The sequence below is a fragment of the Carassius auratus genome, chromosome 16 (assembly GCF_003368295.1).
Source record: "Carassius auratus strain Wakin chromosome 16, ASM336829v1, whole genome shotgun sequence".
Classification (NCBI taxonomy): domain Eukaryota; kingdom Metazoa; phylum Chordata; class Actinopteri; order Cypriniformes; family Cyprinidae; genus Carassius; species Carassius auratus.
Window position 1 is genome coordinate 18,547,399 of NC_039258.1, and position 27,849 is coordinate 18,575,247.

The 27,849-nt window shown below is 36.4% G+C and overlaps 4 protein-coding genes and 1 long non-coding RNA gene across 6 annotated transcripts; 2 read left to right on the top strand and 3 right to left on the bottom strand.

The window, feature by feature from the left end:
* Window positions 1-770: 770 nt before the first annotated feature.
* cops7a (COP9 constitutive photomorphogenic homolog subunit 7A) lies at window positions 771-10,176 on the bottom strand. The gene is made up of 8 exons (XM_026284600.1): window positions 10,065-10,176; window positions 9,175-9,297; window positions 4,974-5,049; window positions 4,626-4,714; window positions 4,182-4,384; window positions 3,964-4,069; window positions 2,554-2,723; window positions 771-1,101 (listed from the first exon to the last, which is right to left on the bottom strand). Exons 2-8 carry the CDS (start codon window positions 9,295-9,297, stop codon window positions 1,062-1,064), a joined length of 807 nt encoding a protein of 268 aa, XP_026140385.1. The 5' UTR covers window positions 10,065-10,176; the 3' UTR covers window positions 771-1,061.
* LOC113116436 (uncharacterized) lies at window positions 5,575-7,733 on the top strand. The gene is made up of 2 exons (XR_003294016.1): window positions 5,575-7,161; window positions 7,661-7,733. It is a non-coding gene; the product is annotated as an uncharacterized LOC113116436 (long non-coding RNA).
* A 758-nt stretch (window positions 10,177-10,934) lies between the features above and the next one.
* LOC113116437 (CD209 antigen-like protein E) lies at window positions 10,935-14,773 on the bottom strand. The gene is made up of 6 exons (XM_026284606.1): window positions 14,437-14,773; window positions 14,209-14,310; window positions 12,825-12,980; window positions 12,533-12,684; window positions 12,291-12,412; window positions 10,935-11,178 (listed from the first exon to the last, which is right to left on the bottom strand). The coding sequence occupies exons 1-6, from the start codon at window positions 14,531-14,533 to the stop codon at window positions 11,013-11,015; spliced, it is 795 nt and encodes a 264-aa protein (XP_026140391.1). The 5' UTR covers window positions 14,534-14,773; the 3' UTR covers window positions 10,935-11,012.
* Window positions 14,774-19,861: 5,088 nt separating this feature from the next.
* Window positions 19,862-24,004, bottom strand: LOC113116439 (nuclear factor 7, brain). The gene is made up of 6 exons (XM_026284609.1): window positions 23,561-24,004; window positions 23,377-23,472; window positions 23,036-23,269; window positions 22,832-22,914; window positions 21,452-21,567; window positions 19,862-21,295 (listed from the first exon to the last, which is right to left on the bottom strand). Exons 1-6 carry the CDS (start codon window positions 23,969-23,971, stop codon window positions 20,835-20,837), a joined length of 1,401 nt encoding a protein of 466 aa, XP_026140394.1. The 5' UTR covers window positions 23,972-24,004; the 3' UTR covers window positions 19,862-20,834.
* trim108 (tripartite motif containing 108) lies at window positions 23,797-27,662 on the top strand. Of its 2 annotated transcripts, XM_026284608.1 has the most exons (7): window positions 23,797-23,898; window positions 24,937-25,288; window positions 25,526-25,621; window positions 25,747-25,980; window positions 26,165-26,238; window positions 26,341-26,456; window positions 26,605-27,662. In XM_026284608.1, the coding sequence occupies exons 2-7, from the start codon at window positions 24,956-24,958 to the stop codon at window positions 27,141-27,143; spliced, it is 1,392 nt and encodes a 463-aa protein (XP_026140393.1). In that variant the 5' UTR covers window positions 23,797-23,898; window positions 24,937-24,955; the 3' UTR covers window positions 27,144-27,662. The 2 variants fall into 2 exon arrangements, with proteins under 2 accessions (XP_026140393.1, XP_026140392.1); XM_026284607.1 differs by lacking the exon at window positions 23,797-23,898 and having other exon boundaries at window positions 24,786-25,288.
* The last annotated feature ends 187 nt before the right edge of the window (window positions 27,663-27,849 follow it).

The following is a 27,849-nucleotide window of genomic DNA, read 5'->3' on the forward strand; positions in this document are numbered from 1 at the left end:
GCCTTAAATATGTGATTCAGTGTACTATGAAGTCAATAAAAAGCCATCTCTGGTGTTTTAAAACGTGTTTCTTTGGTGTTGTGTATAAAAGGACTTCCTATATGACAGTGACTCATGCAATCACGCATGCCAAAACAGCCAGGCCAAAGGGACACCGCAAACACTCATTAGCCATCGCACAGCAACTAAACACCAGGACACAAAGATGCTTCACACGTTCACTTCAGACACACACATGCTGTACGTAAGCCACAAGAGTTCACAGCTCCCATCTGCTCAGAGCTGAGAGACTGAGAAACAGTGAACCTCAGTCATACCGACTGAAGTTAACACCACTATTTATAGAGAGAAACAGAAGAGGGTGTGTGCGCAAAAAGGATCATGGATTTTAGGGTGGATTTCTGCAGAGAGAAAGAGAGGAGGCAGGGGTTAATGTAGAAGTAGATCATCGCTCTCTGCTTTTTATTGTTCTCCTCATTTCTAAGTGGCTACCACAAGTTAATCGCTACCATTACAGACCATTATGCAGGACAGAGAGAAACATTGATTTAGTCAGGCTTTATGGCTGGATAAAAAGCATTTCGCATAACACAGTGGTGGGAAAGAGCGTATGTGCTGAGAGGAAGAGAGGAAACCAGGATGTTATTTCTGGGCTCCAACATTAAAGTGTGGCTAATTAATGCCATGACCTCTTAACAGACATGCCCCCATTGAGACGAAACATTTAGCAGCACTTAACATTAGAGGAAAGGAGACATGAAAGCCAGGGATTACACAGGGTGACAGATGGATATCATTTATTCATTGGCTTCATCAATTTACATCCAGATTTAATAACAAACAAAAAACAAACACACAAGGAAAATAATTAAATGACAGTTACAGCACACACACACGTACATAAACACGCATCCAGCGTTGTGTAAAAGTTGTATTAGATTATGAGGGTTGGTTGTGTCTGAGAAGTGGTAAAAGGTTTATTTATCCATCTATCCAAGCAAGCAGTCCACAAAATATTTGTCTGTGAGTGGGTAACTGAAGACTGAACTCAGGGCTTCAGATCAATTTGACTTTGACCAAATCTTTCCGCTTCCACGAAGCCTGAAAAATTCAGAGAGAAAGAACTGTTCAGTGAAAATCTGATATTATAATGATTTTCCTTGTGGCTATAAATAGTGCATATTTTAATGTTGAAGGATTAGTTCACCAGAAAATGAAAATGAAAATCACTTGCTCACCAATGGATCCTCTACAGTGAATGGGTGCCGACTGGGATTTTGGCCAGAAGTCACGGTTTAAAGGAACATTCCACTATTTTTTTTAAATAGGCTCATTTTTCAACTCCCCTAGACTTTAACAGAAGATTCAAGTTTTAAATAGGAAAAATATAAAAACTCTTTGGTCATTTTTGAGTGATCCCGGGGATCTGCTGAATGGATTCAAAAACGATTACATTGTTTAACTCTAGGGGAGCTGGAAAATGAGCCTATTTTCAAAAAATAGTGGAGTGTTCTTTTAAAGTAAAACCTTAAAGATGGATTATTTCTTAAAAACACATCTTTTAACTTCACAAATACGTCATTTGATGGACTGGAGTCATATCAATCACTGTACTGAGATGTTTTTATCAGATGTTTGGACTCTCATTCTGACGGCACCCATTCACTGCAGAGGATCCATTGGTGAGCAAGTGATGTAATGCTACATTTCTCCAAATCAGTTCTAAAGAAAACAATCTCATCTACATCTTGGATGGGTGTGGGTGAGTACATTTTCAGCACATTTTTTGGGTGAACTATATCTTTATTTATCTGGCCATATTTATGCTCATTTTGAATGCCTTAAAAAGGTACAAGTCTAAATTAATTTCATTATGCCTCAAATGCAAATGATCTTAACATGTAGCCAGGACTTGTCTTTAATGTATTTTCCTAATCATATATTAATAACTGCATAATTATTATGGGAAAATTTGCAGCAGCTTCCCACACGGACAAGGAGTCGTCCTAAAATATTAATGACGACTCTCCACTGAGATTCCTTTAAAGCCTTGGACTCAGATTAATCTGTGTCAGATCAGCCCTGAATAAATTATACCTCTTCTTAACTGACATTCTGCAGTGACAAAGAAAAGGCAGTGGTGATCAAAAGCCCCCTCTCTTTCCAGAGCACATCCTGACATGAGATTTCCAAACCAGGACAAAGACAATTTTTAAACTCACTGAGGCTTAATTAGGACTATAAGCCTGTGGCTGATTTCTTATACATCACACTTAACTAAAGGCAGGAAGCAGTACATAAGCTCATCGAAAGCACACACAAATACTCATAAATCATATTCTATGTGCTTAAAAATGCCATTAGTAAATATTAACTCCCTGGGATGTATGATTTATGGGTAGTGAGACTAGTAGCTTCAATAGCCAAAAAAAAAAAAACTCCACAGGCCTTTTTAATATAAATCACTGTGATGTTTTCAAGTGTTATGGTACATTATAGAAAGATACTGGAAGGGCTTCTGAAGCAGAAAGCTCTAAATTCCAGTTTACGTACCCTTTGACCTTTGAGCTCTTTTTTCCTGGTTGTCGTGGTTCCTGAGAGGAGGCGGGGTCTCTTGGCTCAGCGGGCTGGTCTGCATCTTGATTGGATGCTGCTCCAGCAGGGGCGGGGCCAGATGATGGGGAAGCAGAACTTGCCTTGAGGGTTTTTTGTAAGTTGGATACCTAAATAAAGAGGTGAGGAAAAAAACTTGTCATTGAATCCTGGAGCTGTTGTAAAGAAATAAAAATGAATTCTTTAAACATACAGTGAAAAGCACATATGTTCAAGATGCTATATTAAAACACAGTATACTCTTTATTGTCTACTATAAAAATAAATATATAGTAAACACTTAAAACAGCACTATGCTGTAAACTAACATAACCAATATATATGGTTGTTTTGAATATTGATCTAACTTTGTGTAAAAATTTCTTAAAGGTCCATGACATGAGAAATTACATCTGCTTTGATCTTTTGACACCATTAAAACATCCTTTAGGTTTAACAGCTTAAAATGTACTACTCATTATAAACAAAGTGTTTATTTAATCAAGGTCCAAAAACGTCTCGTTTGGATACTGTGGGATTTGTAATATCATACAGGCAAATATATTTGCATATGACCGCTGCCAGAACAAGACATTAAAGAATAGTTAAACATCATTGCACCAAAGGCCCCATCTACTGGCATTCAGTCGCTTTTCAGGTGACTTTTTGTGCAAAATAATTGATTAACATTATAACTGAACCTTAAGGAACATATTAAAATAACAAAAAATCCATGTGTCTTTTGGCAGTCCAATCACAAACTAAGCAAACACTATCTATTCTAAACATAGCCTTTTTATACTTCATGTTTAATTTAACATTTCAACACTTTTATACGTGGGTCGATGAACTAATGCTTATTTTTGTTTGCAAATCATATACAAAATCACTTTAATATACGTCTTCAATGATTAACATGCTTTAGATTCCTGAGTTGACAATCATTTTGATATTCTAGGGGGCTCAAAGTAAAAAAAAAAAAAAAAAGGTGATGCAACTGTCCTGAAATCATAATGAGGAAAAAAAGCTTCAAAAGAATGAATTTCATAGTTTTCAAAGTAGTTTGACACAATTTGTATTATTTATATAAAATGTATATAGATACATAGATAGATATTTAACTATTGTTAAAAATCGAATGTATTCTGAAACATGGAAAATAATGTGTACACTCAGTTATATACAAAGCGTAAGGGAAAAATAAAAATGTTACTTTTAACTTCAGTTTTACATGACATTTAAGTGTCATTTGAAATGCCAAATGATGAATTTAAAAAATGTCAAACTCATGAATTCTTTTTCTTTCTTCTTTATCATAGACATTGTCATACTGTATATCACTTAGGAAGGGCTAGAGATTCACACACAAACCTCTGTTTCCACTTGAACTTTGACCTTGAGCTGGCTCTCTCTGTACTGATTGGCTCTCGACACCTGCTCCTCAATGCCACACAGAACTGCTTCACAGCCTGCACACCTGAGAGAGACAAACACACAGAATATTTAATACCACCAGCCAGGCATTTTCCTTTTTATATGAGCAACAGAATCCATCACTGCATACTGACGCAAACACGATCAAAGCTTACCACTCCTGCAGTGTGTTGACAATGTTAGGTAATTCGTTGGGGCCCAGGTCGCGACCTATACTGCAGTCTACCTCGACCTGCTGGTTCCTCTGGTCCAGTTTCCCATGGATAATGTCACTGTAAACAGCCTCAATCAGCAGGTCTTCCAGCTCACGCACATTCTTCAGCTCTAACTGCTGGAGCAGTAGTGAATACGGCAGACACTATCCAGAGAAAGAGGTGTCTTTAGCTTCATTTCTTCTGAATTCTATGCTCTGGGGTAAGTTAAAACTTCTCATTTGTTTTAGTAATATTACAAAGGCTTGATAAGAGAGCATTGGTTTCGTCAATCATGCAGTCAATAACACGTATAGTCCATAATGTTAACAGCTGTGTGCTGATCATAAAGGAAGTCATTGAAAACACTGTTAATAAACCCTCAGTCGAGAACGGATGAATCGCTACCTTTAGATTGGAGGCCAGGCTGATGATTGACAGGTGACGCAGTTTGTTCTTCTGGGCGGGTGTGAGTTCAGGAAGTGAGGCTGCCCTCTCTAAATGGCAGACATGCATTAAATTAACATACATCATAACCATCCGCACAGCCGGGAGAAAAACAACTGATTACATTAAAGCCCTGGTAAAATCTGCAACAGAACATGGGCCAGAGCCTCGTGCTTCCCCCTCGCAGGAGTTAACTTATTTAGCAAGGCAAAGGGCAGCATATACAGTCTCATTCTGAGTCAGAGCAGGGAATGAACCCGCCGCCTCGGGGGGCCAATATCTGGTCAGATCATTTGTTGTCATGGTTACCTTTATAGTCGCAGTAGGTTCCATACGCAAAAAGATTTAGAAGCTGGTAGACTGGAGCGTGGGGACCCGTCTCCAGCTAGAGAGAGGGAAGTGAAGTGCAGACAATGACTGATATGACAAGGTGTTAAAGTATTTTGTGTTGAGCAGGTAAACACTTTAGCTGGGCTCTGTAGGAATGGTGGTGCGGTACACGAGTACTCTGGGATCTCGGTGCAATATGAGGCAGAGAAACATGCATGTAATGCACTGATGATGACATCTGTTGACTTGCCAATTTGTTTTTATTATAGCACTCCTAACAGATATCAGTATAATAATAATTACATAATAATAATATATAATGCAATAAATATCTGTTACATTTAAAAGTTTGAAGTCTGTACTTTTTTCTTGAAAGAAATAAATACTTTTATTCAGCAAAGACACTTTAAAATGATCAAAATGACAGTAAAGTCAAACAATCATGTAATAAATGTAGCGTATTTTCCACAAAAATATGAAGCAGCACAACTTTTTTTTAGCATTGATAATAATAAGAAATGTTTCTTAAGTAGTTCATCAGAATATTAGAATGATTTCTGAAGGATCATGTGACACTGAAGACTGGAGTAATGATGCTGAAAATTAAACTTTGCCATAACCATAAATTAATGACAGTTATATTAAATTGTTCAAATATTTCATGTTTTAATTTGGATCGTATAATGCTGCCTTGGTAAGAATGAGAGACTTCTGTCAAAACTGTAAAGAAAATGCAAACTTTCAAATGGTAGTATCACAAAATTTCAATTTAATATATAATCTAATATAAGTATCTATATAAATGAATACTGACCTCAAATATACAGAATATTCTAAAAGGGGAGAAAAACGTGTAATTGCAACCTGACTGCCTGTCAGTTTGAATGTGAATCAAACCAAAAAAAATATGATTTTTTTTGTACATCCCATTCAAATTATATTAGTGTAATATGCTCTTGAAAACTTACAACACTAATCTGATTTGAACAAGACTGAATTTGGTTTTAGACACTACGGACAAAACACATCAAGAAAATAACAAAACGGCTCAGAGCTTGAACAAATGATTAATCGCCTTGACATTAACCTCTTGAACTCTGGCCACGCCCTAGGACCCACCGGTGGGTCCGCGGGGAGGTCATAATATTATTCTTTAAAAATCTATAAACTGTGAAGCACAAAACTAGTCATATATGGTATTTTTTGAAAGCTTAGAACCTCTGCTTTCTTGCAAGTCCCATGGTATTTGCATTAATTTTACATAAAAGAAAATAATAAGGTATAAATTCGTTCTTCCACAACCACCCCCCCTTGAGAAAATCAGATGAATAATGATCATATTTCATATTTATAGCACACAAACTCACCAAACATGGACAAGTCACACATCAAATGAAAGCTCTCACTCTCAGGAATGTCACTGTGTACTTTATTTCACCGATCTTATACATTACAGTGACATAACAAATAATAATTTTCAAAAGAATCACGAAAACTGAAATTACTTATGTGAACAAGCAAACGTATGCGTCATATTTCTGCGCTGATAACTACATCTGTGCTCACATACTAGCCTAAAATCATATATCAGCTTTTACATTAGGTTGTTTTCTTCAAAATGAGAGCATTCTCGTGTGTCTGTGAGCATGCATGGCTAAACGGCACTATAATATGTCTCAGATGCGCAGATCAAAACATGCAATACAGCGTTAACCATGACCAGTATTTGTATCGACTCTCTTTGATTCATTTCGACTTGCAATGACGTCATCACGCAGTGCGTCCTATGTCATGAAAGCTGACAGCCTCCCCTCTCCATAGACACATCGATCAAGCTTCTAGACCATTCAGAGCCCGAGTTGTTCCTTTCCAAAGTTGAGGAGGTGGGACTAAAGAAAACAGTGCAAACGGGCGCAGATGATTATTAGGAGTTGATCGGAAGTTGGTTTGTGATTTTGGATAGCGTTTTAGCGAATTATTGCGTGCTTTTATTACTGTTAGAGTTATATGTCTCTGAAAAATGACTTCAAGAAAGTTTTTTGTTGGTGTGGAGGCGGCTTTGGAGGAGTTTGATCGGATGTCCGACACTGAAACTTGCAGCGAGGCTAGCTAGCTTTGACTCGGTCAGAGAAGCTGCTTACAAACTGGGAGAAGACCCTTATTTTGAGTAAGTATACGTTGTTTGTATCAAGCATTTGTAAGTTGCATGCTAATATTATTATTGCATTAATTTATTCATCGATTGCATTCATAAGTGTATTGCCTTGTGCAGTTTATGTCTTTCTTGTATACGCGAATTGCATTCATCGGTTGCCTTCGTTAGTTGCATGCTAATTTGTTTTTGCATGAATTTATTTATCAATATTATATATACGTGTACTGCCTTGTGCATTTTTATATCTTATGTATATGTGAATTGCATTCATGTGTTCGTTACATATTTGAATTACACACACGCAACGAACACATGAATGCAATTCACATATACATAAGATATGCAAGGGTTGTTCTTATTTATTTATACATACTCATGGATTTGTGTATGTGTAATCAAATTATTTTCCTCTTTCTGTTACTTGCATATCTGGATTATTTTTGTGTATGTCATTTTAGCATGTATTTTGGGATTACAGTGTAAATTTATACATTTTTGTTTTGTTTTGCAGTTGTAGCATCCAGTGGTGAAGAATGGGAGCCAGCAAGTCGGGATACTTGTTGTGTGTGTGTGTGTGTGTGTGTGTGTGTGTGTGTGTAAAATAAAATGTAAGAACAGAACTTTGCCTTATTTTGCTTATTACATGACATGAGTTTTTTGAGGAAACTTGGAGACATAAGACATTCTGTCTCTTCAGGTAAAGCTACAGAACTTGGAGACTCCAACGCCTCCTTTTGGTTAAATCTAAATAACTTTTGCTTAGAAGATGTTATCAACAAAATTATTTTTTTATCTTTTTACTTTCACCTAGTGGAATCAAAAGAAACTTTCTGCAGGGAAATAGACCTAACAGGTCCTAAAAAACAGACTCCTAAATAAAAACGTACTTTAAAAAATAATACAAATCTGACTTTGTTTCCGTGTTTATCACAATATAGTAAAAATACAAAATACGAAATATGCAATATCTTGTGCTTGTGTTAAACTTCCGAGAGTTTTCTGTAAAATAAGACCATTTTTATAAATTTATTCCAAAGTATGTGGTTAGGGCTGTCTTTTAAGTTCAGCTATGCCTACTGGTTTCAGTAATCAAAAATGGTGACTACACTTGGAGAGTCTAACGCCTCCTTTCGATTAAAGCTAAATAACTTTTGCTTAGAAGATGTTATCAAAAAAATTCTTTTTTCTCCTGTTTAATGCCACCTAGTAGAATCAAAAGAGATTTTCTGAAGTGACCTAGACCAAACAAGTCCTAAATTACAGACTCTTAAATAAAAACTTAATTAAAAAAATTATAAAAATCTGACTTTTTGTTAGTGTTTATCACAGTAATGTAAACATACAAAGTACAAAATATGCAATATTTTACCCATGTTTTAAAATTCAGAGAGTTTTCTGTCAAATGAGACCATTTGTATCAATTTATTCCAAAGTATGTGGTTAGGGCTGTCTTTTAAGTTCAGGTATGCTTGCTGGTTTCAGTAATCAAAAATGGTGACTGTAAAAGTACACTTGGAGAGTCTAACGCCTCCTTTCTATTAAAGCTAAATAACTTTTGCTTAGAAGATGTTATCAAAAAAATTCTTTTTTCTCCTGTTTAATGCCACCTAGTGGAATCAAAAGAGATTGTCTGAAGCGACATAGACCAAACAAGTCCTAAATTACAGACTCTTAAATAAAAACTTAATAAAAAATAATAATAAAAATATGACTTTTTGTCAGTGTTTATCACAGTATTGTAAACATATAAAATACAAAATATGCAATATTTTACCCATGTTTTAAAATTCAGAGAGTTTTCTGTCAAATGAGACCATTTGTATCAATTTATTCCAAAGTATGCGAGTAGGGCTCTCTTTTAAATTCTGGTATGCCTAATTCTGTAAAAAATTCAAAATATGCTGCAGAGCTGAAGAGGTTAAACATGACACACCAACGCTGCCATTAAAATAATAACGTTTGACACAGAACTCATGTAAAGTCATCAAGTCAAACTGAAATAGATTTTTCGGCACAAAAACTGACCTCGCGGACGTTGGGCAGTTCTAGTATGTCTGAGAAAACATAGAGGCCTGGGGTTTCCAGCAGAGAGCTGATGGCCTGAGCCAGAGCTGAACCTGAGAGAGACAGCAGCTGATCCACCTCCATCTGACAGAAAGAAAGAAAGAAAGAGGGTTTAAACAACCCAGATCCCAGCTTCTGAAAACATGAGGTGGATTTTCAAATCTAAAGAACAAGTTTCACAGATGTTCAGGACTATGTTCAAGATGCAAGAGCTGTTCTTATTAAATCTGTACTTGCAAGTCTCAATAACTCACAATGCACAATAAACACGAATAGACATTTTGATGCAGGAATTTAATATGACAGGCGGCTCGTGGTAAAATGACTACAATTTCAGGGCGAAGTTGTGCATGATGCACTTTCATTATGATTAAAACACTAGAGGATTACATCTCGAAACAGCCAGAAAGAGAAGCATTTAAATGCTCTTGACACAATGAGATTACTTAGGAAGCTACAGATGATAACAAACACGCATGCATGTAGAATAACAACACCTTTAAAAACAAACAATATTTTATTAGTGAACAAAAGTGTTAATTGTGTTCCTCGACAAAGTTACTAGCCTTTGGATCATGAATCTATGGTCTAACTGTACGTTTACTCTATTAACTGGAGTCTAAAAGCATTTTGTGTTGTTAATACGAATAAACCAGTCAGCTCGTGCTCGGTGTTCAGCACCCGGTATGAAGTACATCAACACACGAGCAGCTAGGCCTTGTCGATGGTAAAATAAGGTGTTTACGCAAACACGCATCGTTATATACTTTGTCAAGTACGCTTAAATGTTCGATATTAACATGCGCCTGCTTTTCGCGTGGTGAAACGTGCAGAAAAAGCGGTATATTTACCTTATTTATAAAGACTAAGGGTTGTTTGTGTCAACTGTGGTGCCACTGCTACTTCCGTTAGCAAGCGTGCTGCGACATGAAAACGTGCTCTCTGATTGGCGGAGAGGTAGAAAGGTGGGCGTGACCACAGAGCGACTGCGAGAGTGAGCGGATACACATCGCCACCGTGTGGTTCTGAGAACTATAGCAAGTGAAACTAAGCCAGCGATTAAATAAGAAGTTTGGAAAGAAATAATGACATTTATATTACATTTGTTTACAAAACCAAATATGCATTTAGATTAAGCATTAAGATTAAATATTTATGTATTATAATTTATCTTTATATAAATGCAGTCAGCTGTGTACAAAAAACTGATGTGCATGTATAGGAGTTGTGTGAAGACACAGAATAGCTTAAAATGTTGCAGAACAAACTATTGTGCAATGTCATGATCTTGTGTTGAATTATGTTTTATATTTAATTTTTCTTGTACCCTCATTAAATCAACCTAATAGTTTATTTGTTTGTCTTAGCTGGCTTAAACTTGTTTCTCAGACTGACCAGGTCAAAACAGCCTGAAACCTTACTAAAACCAGCCAACAGATCATCCTGATAGGTTAGAAGACCAGTTGAGACCAACATGCCCCCTTAGACTCTTCTATGATATTATCTTGTTTTCCAGCAAACTGATTATTGCAAAAGTGCCTGGATAAGTTTGATTGCATAATACTTAAAAACTTTTCTCTTTTTTTCTTCTTTTTTTTATCCTTTGGTGCCTGAGACGAGCAGGGAGATGATGAGAGGACAAAACATTATTGCACAATGTTTTACGAGTCCCAAATCTCAAGTCAAATCAAAGACACACAAATTTAAACCGAACCACAGAATTTCCATTTTCCTGTTTATTAAAAAGAATGAAGGCAATAAAAAAAAAGAAAGAAATTTGTATGCATTTTCTCTTCAGATCAAACGTTAATGGTGATAGGATCCATCTCACAGATTCGTTTGTAACTGAAATCACAGGGCACGTCAAACCACGTTTTAGCGTGAGAGTTGAGCACTGCACAGTCTTCTCCATGAATCCCTCCTGTCTGGTGGTTATTGGGCTCTTTATCCAATTCACTCCAGAACCTACAGAGAGCAGCAGAACAATCAGGAAAACATGATATTAATACCGCCTCAGGGACACCCATTTGCATTTAAATAACCACCAATGCCTTGACTGTTACTGTGACAAATTCCTGCTTTGTATTTGTATATATTTTTTGGGATATGTATATATATATATATATATATATATATATATATATATATATATATATATATATATATATATATATATATATATATATATATATATATATATATATATATATATATATATATATATATATATGAGAGAGAGAGAGAGAGAGAAAACTGCATTTAAAGTTTCCAAACAAAGTTATTACAAAGCATATTACTTATCAAAAATTACATTTTGATATATTTAAAGTAGGAAATTTACAAAATATATTGATGGAACATGATCTTTACATAATATCCTAATGATTTTTGCCATTAAAGAAAAATCTGTAATTTTGACAGATTTTGAGTATTGTTGGCGATTGCTACAAATATACCCGTGCTTCTTATGACTGGGTTTGTGCTCCAGGGTCACATATATACTGTGTGAAAAAAAAGTATACCGGTACATGATACTTAATCAATTGGCTTTTATCCAAAATGAATGACTGAATATTTACACCAATATTAGAATGGATAAGCAAACAAATGAATAAAAAAAAACAAATAGATAAATAAACTGGAAAAAATTAGCAAGTTAAAGGTAAAAGTGGTGAGGGAAAGCTCTGAAAGAAGGTATAACACAAATAAAAAAATAAATATATTATTGGATTAATAACATATTTGTACATTGAAAATGTGAAAACCCCTATTGGCATTATTTTTGTTCAGATTATCCGTGTGTGTGTGTGTGTGTTCCTACTTACCGTAACCATATCCCCTCCTTTTGGTAAACATTAAAGTAAAATTTTTTTTTGCAATTGTAAAAAAATGCAGAATGTTTGTTGTGAGGGCAAGGTTTAGGTGTAGGACAATACAGGGCCGTTTGAAGGAATTTGGGGGCCCCAAGCAAAATGGACATGGAGGCCATTTACAGTTTGTACGGTATAAAAACATTAGGCCTATGGAATCTCCCCATTTTGATGGCTAGGTAAACACGTGTGTGTGTGTGTGCGTACGTTGTATTAACCACCGTATTGTCCACCCATTTCCACACTCCCTCAGTCTCAATGTCTGATAAACCAATCCAGTAATGATAATCGAATCCACCACGGTTGCGTGCGACACTCTCAAGTGTGTGCTGTAATAAAAACAAAAACATTTCAATATATCAGCCATATTGAATAATGTTTTAGTTTTGGTCTTTAAGTTCTCAACACGTATACGTAAGAAGTTCACTCACAAACGCTGCCACACTTACATGTTGTTGGTGGTTGTGCAGTATAGTCAGATGGCTGCCCATAGACGCGCAGCTCTCTTTGCTGTGCTGCCAGTCAAGTTTATCATCACTAAAGAAATAACATCTCCCTTCTAGATGCAGCCAGTCTTCTGGGCATGGCCTACATTTGATCACTGCAGACCATAGATGTTAATGAATGAATGGGTGAAAGGAAGGGAGAAAAAAACCCGAAAAGAAAATAAGTTTGACCCTTGGGCATCAAATATTATGTCACAGATAGGCTTTACATACCCAAATATTTTTGTTTCCTCACCTGGTTTTGAACAAGTCTGTCCAAGGGTTGTGTATTCAGAGCAAAGGCGGGAGAAACGCTCCTGCATGGCTGTGAGTTTGAGAGTTAGAGACGCAGCCTCAGACTCATCATTCTTGTCTGGCTTTACAGCGACAGAAGATCTGCGACTGTTTGCCACTGCAGAGAGACAGAGTTTATATATCAATATATTAACCCAGCAGCCGTGCAAAGACTTCATGCATTTCTAAGTTACTAATTAACTACCAACAAATCAGCTATTTATAATCATTGCTAGGGATATCTAGAATTTATATTTGGAATTATGTCTGCATGCATATCCTCCTGATGCTGTATACAAAACATTTTACCAGTCAATAGCAAAAAAGGCTATTCTATTTTATTATGTAATTATGTTTATACGACATTATTATTTGGCTATAATATAATTTAAAAAAATCAGTATTTATCAATATTTTTTATACTTATTTTCTAATTTTTTTTCACATGTAGATCACATTTGCCATCATCCTATGCTCACCTAAATGTACACTATTAAAAATACTACTAATTAAATAATTAAATGTAATCTTCAGCACTTTCCTTCAAAAGGAACTCTAATTTGTCTTGTATGTTATACTTTTCCGATGCTTAAATCGATTTTCACTGTATTTATAATTTATTTCATGATTTAATACATCAATGGAAAGCTTATTTATTCAGTGTTCATAAATCTCAATTTTGAAAAATAAGACTGGTTTTGTGGTCCAGGGTCACATTTATATTTATACATCATGTCAATATTTAGACAAAATATTAAGAGAATCAGCACATCTCGCAAAAGTTTAATATTCATCCATCCCTAATTGTATTCTATTCTGTTCTATACAATTCTATTCTATTCTACAAAATATCAGTGCCATATTTTATATTGGCTATATGTATGCTCACTTCCCATATTATACATTTACATTACCTAAGTGTTACCATCATTGAAAAACACTTTAATAACACTTTTAATAATTAAAAACAAAAAAACTTTTAAATGTGTTCTTTAGCAAATTTCAAAATAATGCAAACATGAATTTAACAACACATTTAATAATTTAATTATCACATTTAAATAGCAATTCTCAAATTGAAAATATTAATTTACTTATATTTAGACTCTTCATTAGACTTACTCTACATAAGATTATATAATGCTGTGATGTCCAAATGTAAAATGTGATTATGCATTATTTTTATTTATTTATTTTAATTTAGAGAAAATAATGTTTTTTTTATATTTGCTTATCAGTATTGTACAGCATTTTGATATTGGTGTATCTCTAGTCTAGTCTCTTCTATTGGTTATGAAAGCCAGAGTTTGAGAGGCTGTCTTACGTGCATATGTGTGTTTACTTACAGAGGACGCCCAGTACTATATTTACACAAACTGAGATCAATAGAGCAATGAGCAGAACAATAGAACCGCGCGCCCTCAAACACATCGCCCCTTTGTGAACACCTGATGAAACAAAAAATCATCGTCAGATTAGTTGACTATTACTCTGACTTGTCCCACATTTCTCAACATTTCTCTTCCTCACCGCCTTCAAGTTCACACACACTCACATATACGCACATACATTACCTTGTTTGCCCTGCGCTGTGAGTATAGGTCTGTTTCCACTTTGAGAGATATCCTCCGTGAACTCTTGTAAACTGGTGTAATTTTCAATATCTTCCATCTTTAAACAAAAATTCAGTAAATTTGTCAACCACCGTCTTCTTTATTTAACAACAGAGCTCCTGTCTGACAAGAGTAATGTCTTTATCTTCTAGTCCTGTCCAGATCACCAAAGAGTAACAGCCCACGAGGAAGAGAGCAATCAAAAGAGAGCTTCCCTGGAGGAAATTAAGAGAAAGTTCAAACTGAGTGTTTCTGCTCGGACTTGTATGAACTGCTCCTTGCAACAGTTCACTGGGCTCTAACTTTTATCCCCCATGGTCTCCCTCCCCCCGTGTCTGTGATCATGTGCACGTTCAGGGCTGCTAGGGTAAACAATGACAGGATGAATTAGAGGAAAGCTGGTTTTGCAATACTGAGCTTTTGACCACGCGCAGAACAACCCATTTTGTCAATGAGTCAGTAGATCATTCCAGCCAATAAAAAGCACAGTTTGTTTATTTGTTTATGAGTGTAAAACTGAGTTTTTTTTTCTTTCCCGAATGTATTCCTGTAAAATATTCCGTACTGAACAAGTTGGGAAATGCATCTGTACGCAAAACATCAAAACACATTTTGTGTTTAACAGAAGATGAAAGATTTATATAATTTACATGCAGTCCACATTAAAAGCAGCCTAATTAATTAATAAGAAGTGAAACATTAGACTATTCATAAAATTTTTTTGGAAAATCTGACATCTAATTACTGAAGTAATTACAGCCATTCATATCAACTGGTTCAGAGAAACCAGGGGGGGAAATTATGCGAAATACAAATAATAATGCATAGTTAATGCATAATCCAGAGTTAAGATAGGAAAAAAGCTAAACTTTTAAAAGTGTGGGGGTAAAGCACTTTTCATTTCTTTTGCTTTCATTCTTTTACTCAAGTGTTTTGGTGAAAAAAAAAAAAACAGGCTATTGATCAGTCCATGACTCAGAATTCATGCTAATTCATCTGGCCTGGTTTTATATTACATTGCTGTTTTTCGTTAAAGACTGCCAGAGCTTTATGAATGTATTGTCGCTTTTCTGTCTCCATCTTCCAAAAAATACAGTTTTACAGAGTTGACATTTTCCCACACTTCCACTTCCCGGGTGGGATAGAAGCATTCCCCAGATAGGAGTAACTTTCTTATCACTTTGAAATTGGAGTGCAAAAAAGGCCATTCACTGAATCAAGAAAAGAAAAACTGAATAAATAAATTTTATGAGACAAAACATTTGGGATTTTCTCCTTTGTTGCTTCTCAGAAAAGTGTCTGCTAATTGAGTAAGTGTAAAAGTGAATGTAAGACTTTAATTGCAGTAGTTCATATGGACCTTTGTTAATATTTCTAGAGTATGTACTGTATATGCCAACAGGACAAATTAAGTGATGTTATTTTTATATGACCTGTAGAAAGTGCTCAGCTAGAGTCATTCTCATTGCAGAATGCAGATGTGCCTCGGTCTCTTGCAGCTGTTCTTTTATCATAAAAAGGTTAGTCTGCATGGCCTCTGCATTCCTTTTCTATGGCTCAAGCTGTTTTTGGACTTCCTCTTCCTTCTTTTTCAAAAACAACTGCATCCTCTCCAAATTTACAAAATATCTATTCTGAGAACAATACTACTCCTACTCCACTATTACTACTACTACTAAAAAAAAATATTTACTTGAATCTATACATTATTAGTGTCATAAATCCTGTACATAGATTTCCATCCAATTGCCACCAGAGGTCCCCCTTTCCTTTGAATTGACTCTCACACTTCAGAAACTGTTGCATGTCATCCCGGACTTCATGTCCCAGCATCCATTGCACTGATTAGACACACAGCTGCTGCCACACCCTACATTAGCCCACAGACAGCCTCTCTTTCACTTTCTAGTAATGTTAAAGGGATACTCCACCCTAAAATGAAAATTTGTCATTAATCACTTACCTCAATGTCGTTCCAAACCCGTAAAAGCTCTTTTCGTTTTCGGAACACTATTTAAGGTATTTTGGATGAAAATCCGGAGGCTTGAGACAGTCCCATGGACTGCAATTAAATAACACTGTCAAAGTTCATAAAAGGTATGAAAAGTCATCGTCAGAATACAACATCTGCCATTAAATGTGCAAACTGGGTTATATGAAGCAACAGGAACACTTTTTCTAAGTGAAGAAAACAAAAATAACGACTGATTAACGGTCTCCTCTGTGTCACTCCATATCACTGTGCTCTGTATACTCTTCTGTGTCCTCCATGCCACAAGGATGCACTGTTTTATTTCAAATCAGAACTAAATACACATAGAAACGCGTGGAGGACACACAGCATGATGATATCGAAACAAAGATACTGTGCTACCAAACCCCCTTACGAAAGAAGAAAGTCGTCGTATTTACAACTGTGATGACAAGCGCTTATCAACTCTACACTGGATTTGCAAAAGTATGTAAAGTATTTAAAGTTTGCAGCACAAAATCCTTAAAGTACACCCGAGAGTTTTACACACCAGTCTGTTATTGTGGCGAAGTTTCCACGCCCTGAAACCTGCTGTAGCCTCCTGGTTGGGCCTTGGACAAAGTAAGCTGCCAGGGATTCCAGACCTTCAGCCGCCAGTCTAAAGATCTGGCTACGCGAGACTAAGAGATTAGTTTATTTAAGGAGCACGTCAAAACACGTCAGCAGCATCGTGAACACACTCACAACAGACCTAGAAAAGAAGACAATGCTGAATAAAGTCGTAATTTTTGTTATTTTTGGACCAAAATGTATTTTCGATGCTTCAATAAATTCTAACTGACCCTCTGATGTCTCATGGACTACTTTGATAATGTTTTTCTTACCTTTCTGGACATAGACAGTATACCGTACACACACTTTCAATGGAGGGAAAGAAAGCTCTTGGACTAAATCTAAAATATCTTAAAATGTGTTCCGAAGATGAACGTAGATCTTACGGGTTTAGAATGACATAAGGGTGAGTCATTAATGACATCATTTTCATTTTTGGGTGAACTAACCATTTAAGCTTTTCATCTAAGTGGTTCATAAAAGGGTTCATTTCTCACGGCTTTATTTGCTCACAATATCACCTGGTGGCCAAAGAGTGTAAATCATGCAGATACATTACAGATGACCTGATGTGATCTATGATACACTGTTTTGCGCCATTTAAGCGCCTAGAAATATAAAAAATATATTTTAGCTACAACTGTAATTCAGCTCATAATTAGCCTATAATTTGACTAGTCAGAATGATAATTAGACATATCTGCAATTATAATTGCACTAGTAAGAAATCTGATCTCTAAATACTTTATGAGTTGTCAAAACTCCATTTAAGATATCTGTAATTAGCAGATATCTTCAATAGATGCGTCACACATGCGCAAAGGTAATGAATTCAGTTTCGACTAGTCACAATTATATCTGAAGATATCTGAAATTTACCTGCTCCTAGCATAGACTGTCTAAAAACATGGAGATAGTGTCTGTGACGTCACCCGTAGTTTGCTGAAGAGTGTTTTTGAAGCACAAAGTAGGCGGAGTGGACCATCGCCATCTTGGCACCAACTGTCACTCTTAGATAATCAAAAAAGGCGGGAGCTGGTTGCTGAAGTCACGCCCACCTAGCTCGGTGGCAGTGTCAGCAACGGTCGATCCACCTGTCACTCAAGTGGCCATGCCCTTAATTATGCAGAACTTTAAGGTTTAGTATAATTTAAATGGTTGAGCTATAAAAAATAAAAATAAAAATCATGCCCTCACCATTGTCATGAAGGGAAAAATTAGCTATATAAACCAAAACCACAGGCTGTAAACATGCTTTTCTTCTACTGTAAAGCCAGTTGACGAATTACAGTTTAAGTCACTTCCGTGTTGGCTTCACAAAAGAGAGCGGGAGGTTGAGCTTGGCTCCTAGTCGAATTTGCTGTTGTGTGACATGAGACTTAATTTACTCAGCTCCTCCCATAGGTCCTCCCAAATGTTTAGTGCTAAGTGCTAACAACATATATAAGTCTACTTTTGTTATCACAGAGAGAAAAGCTACTGGATAAACTTGTTCAAGGTAGTGGTGGCTCGTGGGATTTAAAATGGAGGATATTGCTACATTATCAGCACAGTGGGAGGGACGTTCAAACTAATATCACATAATTTACATCTCTGTGATGATTGGTTGATGTGTGGTTCAGTGGTAGAGCATTGCGTTAGCAGTGCAAAAGGTTGTGGTTTCAATTCCCAGGGGACAAATACATGCTTACATACATACTGGTAAAAAATGTATATCCTGAAAGCACTGTAAATCTTTGGATAAAAGCATCTGCTAAATGCTCATCAACGCTGAAAATGAACACTCGATGCTGATAGACTCATTTTTTTGTTTTTACGGAGGGTGGCACGAGAACTCATCTCTTATTTGTATATCTTAAAAAAAAAATGAATTCAAGATATCTTAAATTTGATTATGACTAGTTAAACACCAGTTAAAGATAGCTTGAATGATCTTTTTTCACTAGTGGTAATTCAGTTAGAGATATCTCTAATTTAATTATCACTAGTAAAATTGTAATTTTAACAATTGTAATCACAACTAATTTAAAGGTATCTGAAAATATTTTCCAATTGAACAATATGACTTGTCAAAATAACATTGTAGATATCTTAAATGCATGTAATGACTATTCATAATCTCATTTTTGATATATTACTTAAATGACCACAGTCAAAATTGCAGAATAGATATCTGGAATTGGAATTTTGACTGGTCAAAAATAAATTATGACTAGTACAGCAAAGGGGTATTTAATGCTAAAATGGCTTGCCATAGCTGGGATTTCATGACACATGCTCCGAAGCCTCAGCACAGAATGTAACATCACTAATTCTTACTTCTACTTTAGTCATAGTTTTGCATTGGCTGTTTTCCTGTGTTCTGTTTCTATCCTGGGTATCTCGTTTCTGTATGACCTCTGTCTGACCTGTAGTATATCACCTGTTCTGGATTGCCCTTCTCATCTCGCCCTGTTCAGATACTGTTTACCCCTTGCCTGGACCATTGCCTGTGTTTCAGATTTACCCTTTGGATTACCCTGTTTGGACATTGTTTGCAAGAGATTAACCACGTCTGTACACTGGACTACTCTTGTGTCTTGCCATCCATGTCCAGGTCATTAAAATCCATGTCCATGTCCGGTGCCCAACCCTGAAGATCTACCTTTCTGCAGAGCTCCAACCCTGATCAAATAAGCTATAAAAACCCTGATCAAACACAACTGAATCTACTAATTAGGATCTGAAGGAGCACTTGATATTTACAGACAGCTGTTTGATCAGGATTGTAACTGAACTCTTTTTACGAAGATAAATCTCCAGGAACAGGAACAGTAGAGATTTGCTATGCACTTTAAATGTTGTCTTTATAGTATACTGCCACAAAGTGCTCTTAAACAAGATCCAATTGCAGCTTTTATTAAAGAATCCAAAAAGTATTACAACTGGGGCAAAATACAACTACAGTATGTACATGTCAGCTAATATGTTTTTTGTCTTGTAGCCAAAACCTGTTAACAAAGTTTTGTCTGGTACAATCAGAGTTTTTTTTTATAGTACTTAAAATAAGAGGCAGAGTGAGGAATATCTATTAGTGAGAACAATAACAAAATGGATTTATAACAATAATCACAATTTATACAACAATTATATGCACTTAAAATGTGATCAGATGTAGTATCCTGGGCCTTCACAGGATGAACCTTTATTTTTTCACTTAAATATTACTATAATGTCATCATCATAGTAATCATTTTTTTATATGCCAGTTAATACACAAACCTTTGCAGGAGCAATAACTCTATCACAGTACATGAACCCAAATCACCTTACAAACATTTATTATAAAAAAAATAAAAATACTCGAGTAACATCAGACAAAATTTATGTTTGTTAACAGGATGTCAGCACAAATTTAACAAAATAAACACAAACATCCAGTTTAAACATGACAAACCATATGACATCATGTTGGACAAATTGTTTATTTTGTTACAGTTTGCTGACATCCTGTTAACAAACATAAATTTTTTCTGATGTTACTCAAAACCTATTAACAAAGCTTTATCTAGTGCCCAGAATCAGAGTTTTAATCTAGTACCCATGAATGTAATCGAATGGAAGATTTAAATCAAGAACAAAATTGTTTTATAACAATAATCACAATTTATACAATAATTATAATTTTTATTAAAATTAATAGGATGACCAGACTGTTTCTCAGACTAAATGGTTTATAAATGTCACTCCAAATTTAAAGCAGGTTTAGTGAATGAAATTTCTGATTCCTATAAATCTATTTATCTCCACACCGCACTGTGTGAAGGAGAGACATATTGTTTGCATTGCAAAATACAACCTGAAGTTTCTCACTGTCTACATAAACCCCGACTCTGCTGGGTATAATCTTGGTGACGATCGGGGTTTCTTCACCTCCCTTTATGACGTACAGTCTGTCATTCTTTACAGAAAGAGATATGTTCTCAAAACTTTTAGAAAACAGTGTCTGCCAGACCGAAACGTTTTTGTCCTTTGGGTAAAATCTAACTGTGAGTCCATGTTCCCATCCTACTTCAGCTCCTACATCAACCTCCCAGTACACCTGACCAGGTTGTATGTTCTCCACATAATTGTCCTTATAACCATTGTGAAACTTCTGGAATTTGGCGAAGTAATCTTCCCCTTGAGACTGCAGATGGCTCTCTTTTTTGATAGTCAGTTTCAGGTCTTTGTCTATTGCAGAGTTATCTGATAGGTCTAAAGAAAAAAAGATTGCAAGAAGCAAACGTTCATCAAATTGATGAAACTTAATAAAAAAACAACAACTCATGTTTACATAAATCCAATGACCTGTGAAGTGTAAAAACAAAGAATGTTAAGCATATGTGAGAGGCTGCTTTCGGCTCAACTCACCTCGTTTAACAGAGCCTAGCATGTCTCTCCATACAATTAGAGGCAGGTCAGTTTCATAAGGGCCAAGGGTGAAGTGGTCAGAAATCACTCGAGTACCATCAAGTCTTGATTTAAATCTGCGCAAAGGTATAGTTTCAAATGTATTTAAGCCAAACTGAATGGAAGAATCTATGGTGAAATAAGGTCTGTGGTTAACACAAGCTCAAGATATTTTCATGTTGTATTCTAAGACACGCAGTGAGAATGTGGTGTAGTTCATTTATATCCTAGCTTTTAATTCTGGCAGTTTATTTACAGAAGTATGATTTTGTGGTGGTCTACTAGAATAGGTTACCAAAATGTAATGCTCAAAAAACATTATTTTTAATTCATATATAGGGCTGTTGAATCCTTGAATCTGATTGGTTGACAAATCTTCTCACGTTCTAGAATTCAATGGATTGATGTCAGTTATTCTTTACATAATTTACAGTGTTGCAGCAGCTGGTTTCATGCTCTGTCTGAAAGTGTTTTATGTGTGCATCACTGTTTCCTTTCCTTGCTTCCTTTCCTTGCGTCTTAGCTCCACCCCCTTTAGAATATACGGAAAGGATGCAAGGAAAGAAAATGAGAATGGAGGAATCAATGGAAAACCTATTTGTTTATTGGAATATGTTGGAAGCTCCTCTGAAAGCTTCCGCATTCCTTATTCCTTGTCTGGGTCTAAAGAGCGCTGTTCACATAAAAGAGTCGCCACTTCAGACCAGACACTTTCCATGAGGAGACAGCTTCCTACGTACCATCAACCTTAGTGAAAAGATCAGAATTTAGGAGTGGGCCGCCTCTGGAGCCTGTGGTTTCCACATTTTGAAGCAGGTGTGCTATTTTGAACCCTGCTCCTGTGACAGAAGGTCACCACTGGTTCGAATCTCCAAAGGAGACCTTTCTAGGAGTGATATTGGGTCCAAGAACCATACTGTGGGATGTGGGACTTTTGGATGCGATGTAAGCTTTGGATGCATTGAAAATATCACAATCATTCAAAACTAATACCGTGAAAAATATCAAACGATCATATTTAATACATGCTATTTCTAAAAAGTAATGTTTAGCATATTATACATGCAGCTATTCATTCACCCATCCATTCATATATGGTCAGTAAGTGAAACATGATTTTTCAGTTGTGCTATGCAGAAAGCACAAAGTAAATGCAGCCAAACAGACACCTACAGGCTTCACACACAAAACAGAAGTTCTTAACGAGAAATTGTGAGAAGTTGTGTGCAGCCACTGTGGTTGCAGTCAGCGTCTTAAAGTGCATACAAATAAAAAAAAATTGTGGAGGACAGCAGGAAAAGCAGGAAAGAAATGTTTGTGAAAATGCATTTTCCATCTTACTTGGTTGGCAGAGCAGACTTGATGTCTTTGTTCTCACTGAGTGTGATTGTATGAACCAAAGGGAAACCCTTTTCACTCCACCACTGGAAACATTGGAAACGGCTTTGAAGCTTAATGAAATCTACCATGCAATTTCTGATAAATTATAGTTCAAACATGGTACTGGTGTTTGTATTTGTGTTTAAGAGAATATAATTAAATTACCTCTAAAAAACTCTCAGGTTGGCTTATCTGTAGTCCTGACTCCAATATGGACTCCTGTTTGTTTCCCTTTGTTTGCAACTTTGATAAAAATGATGAATTTTGCCTCATTGATACTTCAGCACTGCTTGCTTCTCTCTGGAGTTGCTTTACCACTTCTTCCTCTTTTTTCTTCAAGAACTCGTGCATCTTGTTAAACTGAACATGTATCTTTTCCTCAAGTCGTTTGGCCCTTTCCTATTATATGAATAGTAGAAGAAATGTGACAGACAGACAAAAGTTGAGAGTGGCAGACCAAAAACATGAAGAAACAACAACATAGTAATGTATTTTCATAGCCTTACCTTAGACTTTGTGATTTCAAGCATCTGGCTCATGATCATGTCCCCCGTTTGTTTGTTGTCTTGTAAAATAAATCTCAGTGCTTCCCTCGCCACCTTCTAAATGAACAATGGCAACAACACAACATTTTCATCTGAGTTTCCTCCAGCTGCATCTTATTTGTTTCATTAATAAATAGTTACCAACCTCACTGATCTCCATAGCTTCCTTTACAGGCTTGAAACTGTGTCCACAGTGTTTCTTTCCTTCCTTGCAGATGAGGCAAACCAATCTCTGGTCATTCTCACAGAAGAGTTTAAGCGGCTCCATATGCTCAGAGCATTGCATTTCTTGAGCATTCTTCGGAGTCTGTTGTCTTGTCTTGTGTTTTTGTTGTTGTAAGACGTCCACAACGTTTCTCAGCACTCGGATACCTTTAAGATCCTGTCTGGTGAAGTTTTGTCTGCATTCCGGGCATTTGTGAGCACCTTCATGTGATTCCAAACATCTTGTAATACACTGTCGGCAGAAGACGTGCTCACAAGGTAAAGTCACCGGATCGTTGAAGTCACTCAAACACACTGGACACATGAGGTGGAGAGAAAGTGTTGACGCCATGTTCAGCAAAAACAGAAAGCTTCACCTGTTGTAGTCAGACTAGTATGTACAGTCGTTCTTCATGGAACAATGAAGCTGTAACGTTTGGCCAGTCCTTAAAACACACCCAGAAAACTGAATCTTTTACATACTCTTCATTGAATTCAAGAACGTTTAAAAAACACTTGCCAACAATTTAAACCAAGGTTCAGTTAAGTAGTATTAGTTAATGCATTAGATGTTATGAACAAAAAAGGTACGACAGTTTTATTGCATTTTTTAGGTCACTGATAATATATCACTGTATATTTATATATATATATATATGTTTTTATATATTTATAACCAATATGATGTACCAATGAAAACACTGTGTTGTAAAGTGTTATCACAGTATTGATGTAGTTTTTTGTTACACAGTGAAAAACCTAAATTGTATGAAACTTTATGCACTTTTCTTATAGAAAAAAGCAGCTTAGCTAAGAACTCTGTGTTACAAATGTTGAAAATGGTTTATGGATATTCACAACCATTATTTCTCCATAAATGCATTGTGTGATTTGTGGGGTGCAAAAAAAAGTTCAAAACTTTTGTTCAGCTGTTATTATAAAAATGACACGGTAAAGGTTGTGGGGAGATATTAACAATGGAACTGTCTTTGCTTAGAACAAGCAGTGGCTGAAAAGTATTTGTTCTAATACAATACATTCAGAGTCTGTATTGAAAGACAGGTATTTAGGTATAATGTGTGATATTCCAGTTTGTTTTCTTTCGGAGTTATACAACCTGTGGGAGGAACATTACCTAGCTTCGCAAACCAAATATGAAACTGAAAGTGTTCGCTTATGAAACAAGGCGTTGGCAGAACACAGTTGAGGAAGAGAGCAAAAAATGCATTCAGCTTTGTCTTTACAGATAAAGTGCTCAGTGTGCTTGAGCGATTTTACCGATCCAGTTACACTTTCTTGTGAACACTCGTTCTGCAGGAAGTGCATCACGGGCCACATGCAGGCCAGTCTGGGACCAAGCGCCTGCCCAGAATGCCGAACTCCCTATGACGAAGAAGACCTGAAATCCAGCCGTTTATTGAGGAACATGACCTCCACCGTGAGAGAGCACCTTGCTGAGCTCAAATTGGATGAATCTACACCTAAAGAAGGAAATGCAACCTTAAAGCTCTCAGAAACGGAAGGGATGTTGATGTGTTCGGAACACGATGAGAAACTCAAACTGTTCTGTGAGACTGATCAGAAGCTGGTGTGTGTCATCTGCAGGGATGGAGACAAACATAAAGGGCATGTCTTTAAACCAGTGAAAGAAGCTGCACAGATCAGCAAGGTAAACCAGGCCCTTTACATACGAGTCGGTTCTGACTTCCTGATGAAACTGCAGCTTAAAAGCTCCTTTCTTGCTTTCGAGTGTATTTCAGCCTATGCTATTTTTGCAATGTTATTCATGGCATAATTAGGTTTCTAAATTTATATCCAAGGCTTATTTCATTTCAGATATTCAGAGAAGCTTAATTGTTCTTTGTCAGTTTTTTTTTTTATTTGCCTGTCGTGGGTTTGTTTCTAGGGGGAGCTGAAGACTGCACTGGGTTTTCTTGCCAAAGAAAATGGACAGCTGGATTACATGATCCAACAACAGACAACTGAAATCACTAAAACTGAGGTATCAAAGTGTGTGTGTGTATGTATAAAAAAAATTATATTTATATAGTACAAAGAACACAACAAATCACTGTTTTATAGTCACAATATATGAATGTTTTTTATTCTCTCTTTCTCTCTATTTAGGATAAATCCAGAACTTTATCAGCCCAGATCTCTGCTCAGTTTGAAGAAATGCACCAGTTCTTAAGACAAAAAGAGGATGAGGTCAAGCAGCGGTTGGGGAAGGAGGAGAAGAAAGTTATAGAATTTATGCAGAATAATCAGTCAGTGATAAACAGACGGTTCATGGAGAACAAAGAGAAGGAGATTATTCTGCAATCAGCCATGGAGATTGAGGAACCTGATCACTTTCTACAGGTCACAGTTACCTGACAGTGTCATTTTTAAAGGGTTTTGTTTTTTAAAGGGACAGTTTTGTTTTTAAAAAACATTATTATTTATTTATAATCTATTGGGATCTATTATAATGTATTACCTTTGAGTTTTCAATTACAGTTATGCTTTACATTGTACATAATAAATAAAGTGTATTTGTCTGCAGTGGTGGAATGAAAAAGGATTTCCAATGACAAAGAACATGAAGCAGAAAGCCGACATGACACCATCAAATATCAAGTAAATAAAGCACAATGATGCTACAGTTGTTGAGATCTGAATGATATCAGTGTGTAGGGTAAAAATGAAGCTGCTCTATGCTGACGTTCTCTATAACTTCAGGTACACATCAACAGTGAAAGATCTTACTGTGCTTCCCGACTCTCTCTTTCTCGGCCCTCATGAAACTCACCTGCAGTTCTTTGTGTGGAAGGAGATGCTGGGATCCATCAAACCAGGTGAAGAATATGACAAAACACACATTGTAAAACTCGGCTAAAGTGAAAAAAGATTTGCATTCATGCTAAATTACTTAAATTACTAAAACCTCTCATTCAACAAGTAATTTGTCTTTTAATAATGTTTCTGGCTGTGTCTGTGCTGTAGTTCCTGAGAGTTTGACCTTGAAAAATCCTGGACAGTCATACTTAAAAGTGTCTCCAGGGGGCGCCAGAATCCGACAAGCTGACAGAGCCACTGTTCTGTATAAAAACTTCAACCCTGGGACAGTTTCAGAGGAAAACTTCCAAGCTGGCCAGCACTACTGGGAAATAGAGGTCAGAGAAAAGCCAGACTGGACTGTGGGAGTAAAGATGGGATCAGAGAAAGAGCTGAGTGCAGCAAAGTCAGCTGAGAGTGAGATCCTGCTCCACCTTAAACACAGTAAAGGATACGTTCTGTCCTGTGATGGAAAGGATACTACACTGAATACTCGAGACAAACCACAGAAGATAGGATTGTATCTGGACTGTGACAGAAAGCAGGTGTCGTTTTATAATGCTGACGACATGTCTCACTTGGCCCAGATAAACTACAGCTCAAAGCAGCCTTGCTGTCTTACTCTGGTTCCAGGACTTTATCTGGACGGGATGAACAGCGATCCTCTCTCTGTCTGCTCGTATGAGTTCAGCACGGGAAATCACTGACACGCTAGCGCAGTTAGCTGGACATTTTGGAGACATTGCAATGCAAAGGTCTCAGATTTTAGACATATGGGATATCTTAGTCATCAAAGATCAGATTATAACAAAGATGTTCTGAGCTTTACAGCGGTGTCTGCTAAAGGACACATCATAATAATATGAACCACTATTTAATTAGGTTTCAAGGACAAGGAGAAATATTCATTCATTCTTCAAGTGAATTTCTCAATTGCAGGCCAGGATGTTTTGTTTGACAAACAAAAATCATGTTTTCTTCCTTTTTTTTTTTTTTTACTTGTATATCAGTTTTAGATGGCTTTTTTCAGCTTATCTTATTAAGTTATCCTGCCGAGAGATATGAGTGGTTTCTGCTTTTCTTGTAAATGTTGTTTGATGAGCATACCTTTCTGTCTTTCAATTCATCCAGTGGCATCCATGAAATCAATAAATACTTATATTTTTAAAACTTAAATAAAATCACATTGAAAGTGAAAGTGAAGTGAAAGTGAAAGTGAAGTGACATTCAGCCAAGTATGGTGACCCATACTCAGAATTTGTGCTCTGCATTTAACCCATCCGAAATGCACACACACAGAGCAGTGAGTGTGAGCACACACCCGGAGCAGTGGGCAGCCATTTATGCTGCGGCGCCCGGGGAGCAGTTGGGGGTTCGATGCCTTGCTCAAGGACACCTAAGTCGTGGTATTGA

Excerpts from the sequence above, each read along its gene's own strand:
- LOC113116437 (XM_026284606.1), bottom strand. The coding sequence starts at position 14,533 with ATGGAAGATATTGAAAATTACACCAGTTTACAAGAGTTCACGGAGGAT. Across the intron at positions 14,311-14,436 it reads CACAGCGCAGGGCAAACAAG|GTGTTCACAAAGGGGCGATG; the intron begins GTAATGTATGTG and ends TTGTTTCATCAG. Across the intron at positions 12,981-14,208 it reads TATAGTACTGGGCGTCCTCT|TGGCAAACAGTCGCAGATCT; the intron begins GTAAGTAAACAC and ends GTCTCTCTGCAG.
- cops7a (XM_026284600.1), bottom strand. The coding sequence starts at position 9,297 with ATGGAGGTGGATCAGCTGCTGTCTCTCTCAGGTTCAGCTCTGGCTCAG. Across the intron at positions 5,050-9,174 it reads AACTGCCCAACGTCCGCGAG|CTGGAGACGGGTCCCCACGC; the intron begins GTCAGTTTTTGT and ends CCCTCTCTCTAG. Across the intron at positions 4,070-4,181 it reads GTCAACACACTGCAGGAGTG|GTGTGCAGGCTGTGAAGCAG; the intron begins GTAAGCTTTGAT and ends TGTCTCTCTCAG.
- trim108 (XM_026284607.1), top strand. The coding sequence starts at position 24,842 with ATGCATTCAGCTTTGTCTTTACAGATAAAGTGCTCAGTGTGCTTGAGC. Across the intron at positions 26,239-26,340 it reads ATGACACCATCAAATATCAA|GTACACATCAACAGTGAAAG; the intron begins GTAAATAAAGCA and ends CTATAACTTCAG. Across the intron at positions 26,457-26,604 it reads GCTGGGATCCATCAAACCAG|TTCCTGAGAGTTTGACCTTG; the intron begins GTGAAGAATATG and ends TCTGTGCTGTAG.
- LOC113116439 (XM_026284609.1), bottom strand. The coding sequence starts at position 23,971 with ATGGCGTCAACACTTTCTCTCCACCTCATGTGTCCAGTGTGTTTGAGT. Across the intron at positions 23,473-23,560 it reads AAGCTATGGAGATCAGTGAG|AAGGTGGCGAGGGAAGCACT; the intron begins GTTGGTAACTAT and ends TTGTTCATTTAG. Across the intron at positions 22,915-23,035 it reads AACCTGAGAGTTTTTTAGAG|TGGTGGAGTGAAAAGGGTTT; the intron begins GTAATTTAATTA and ends CAATGTTTCCAG.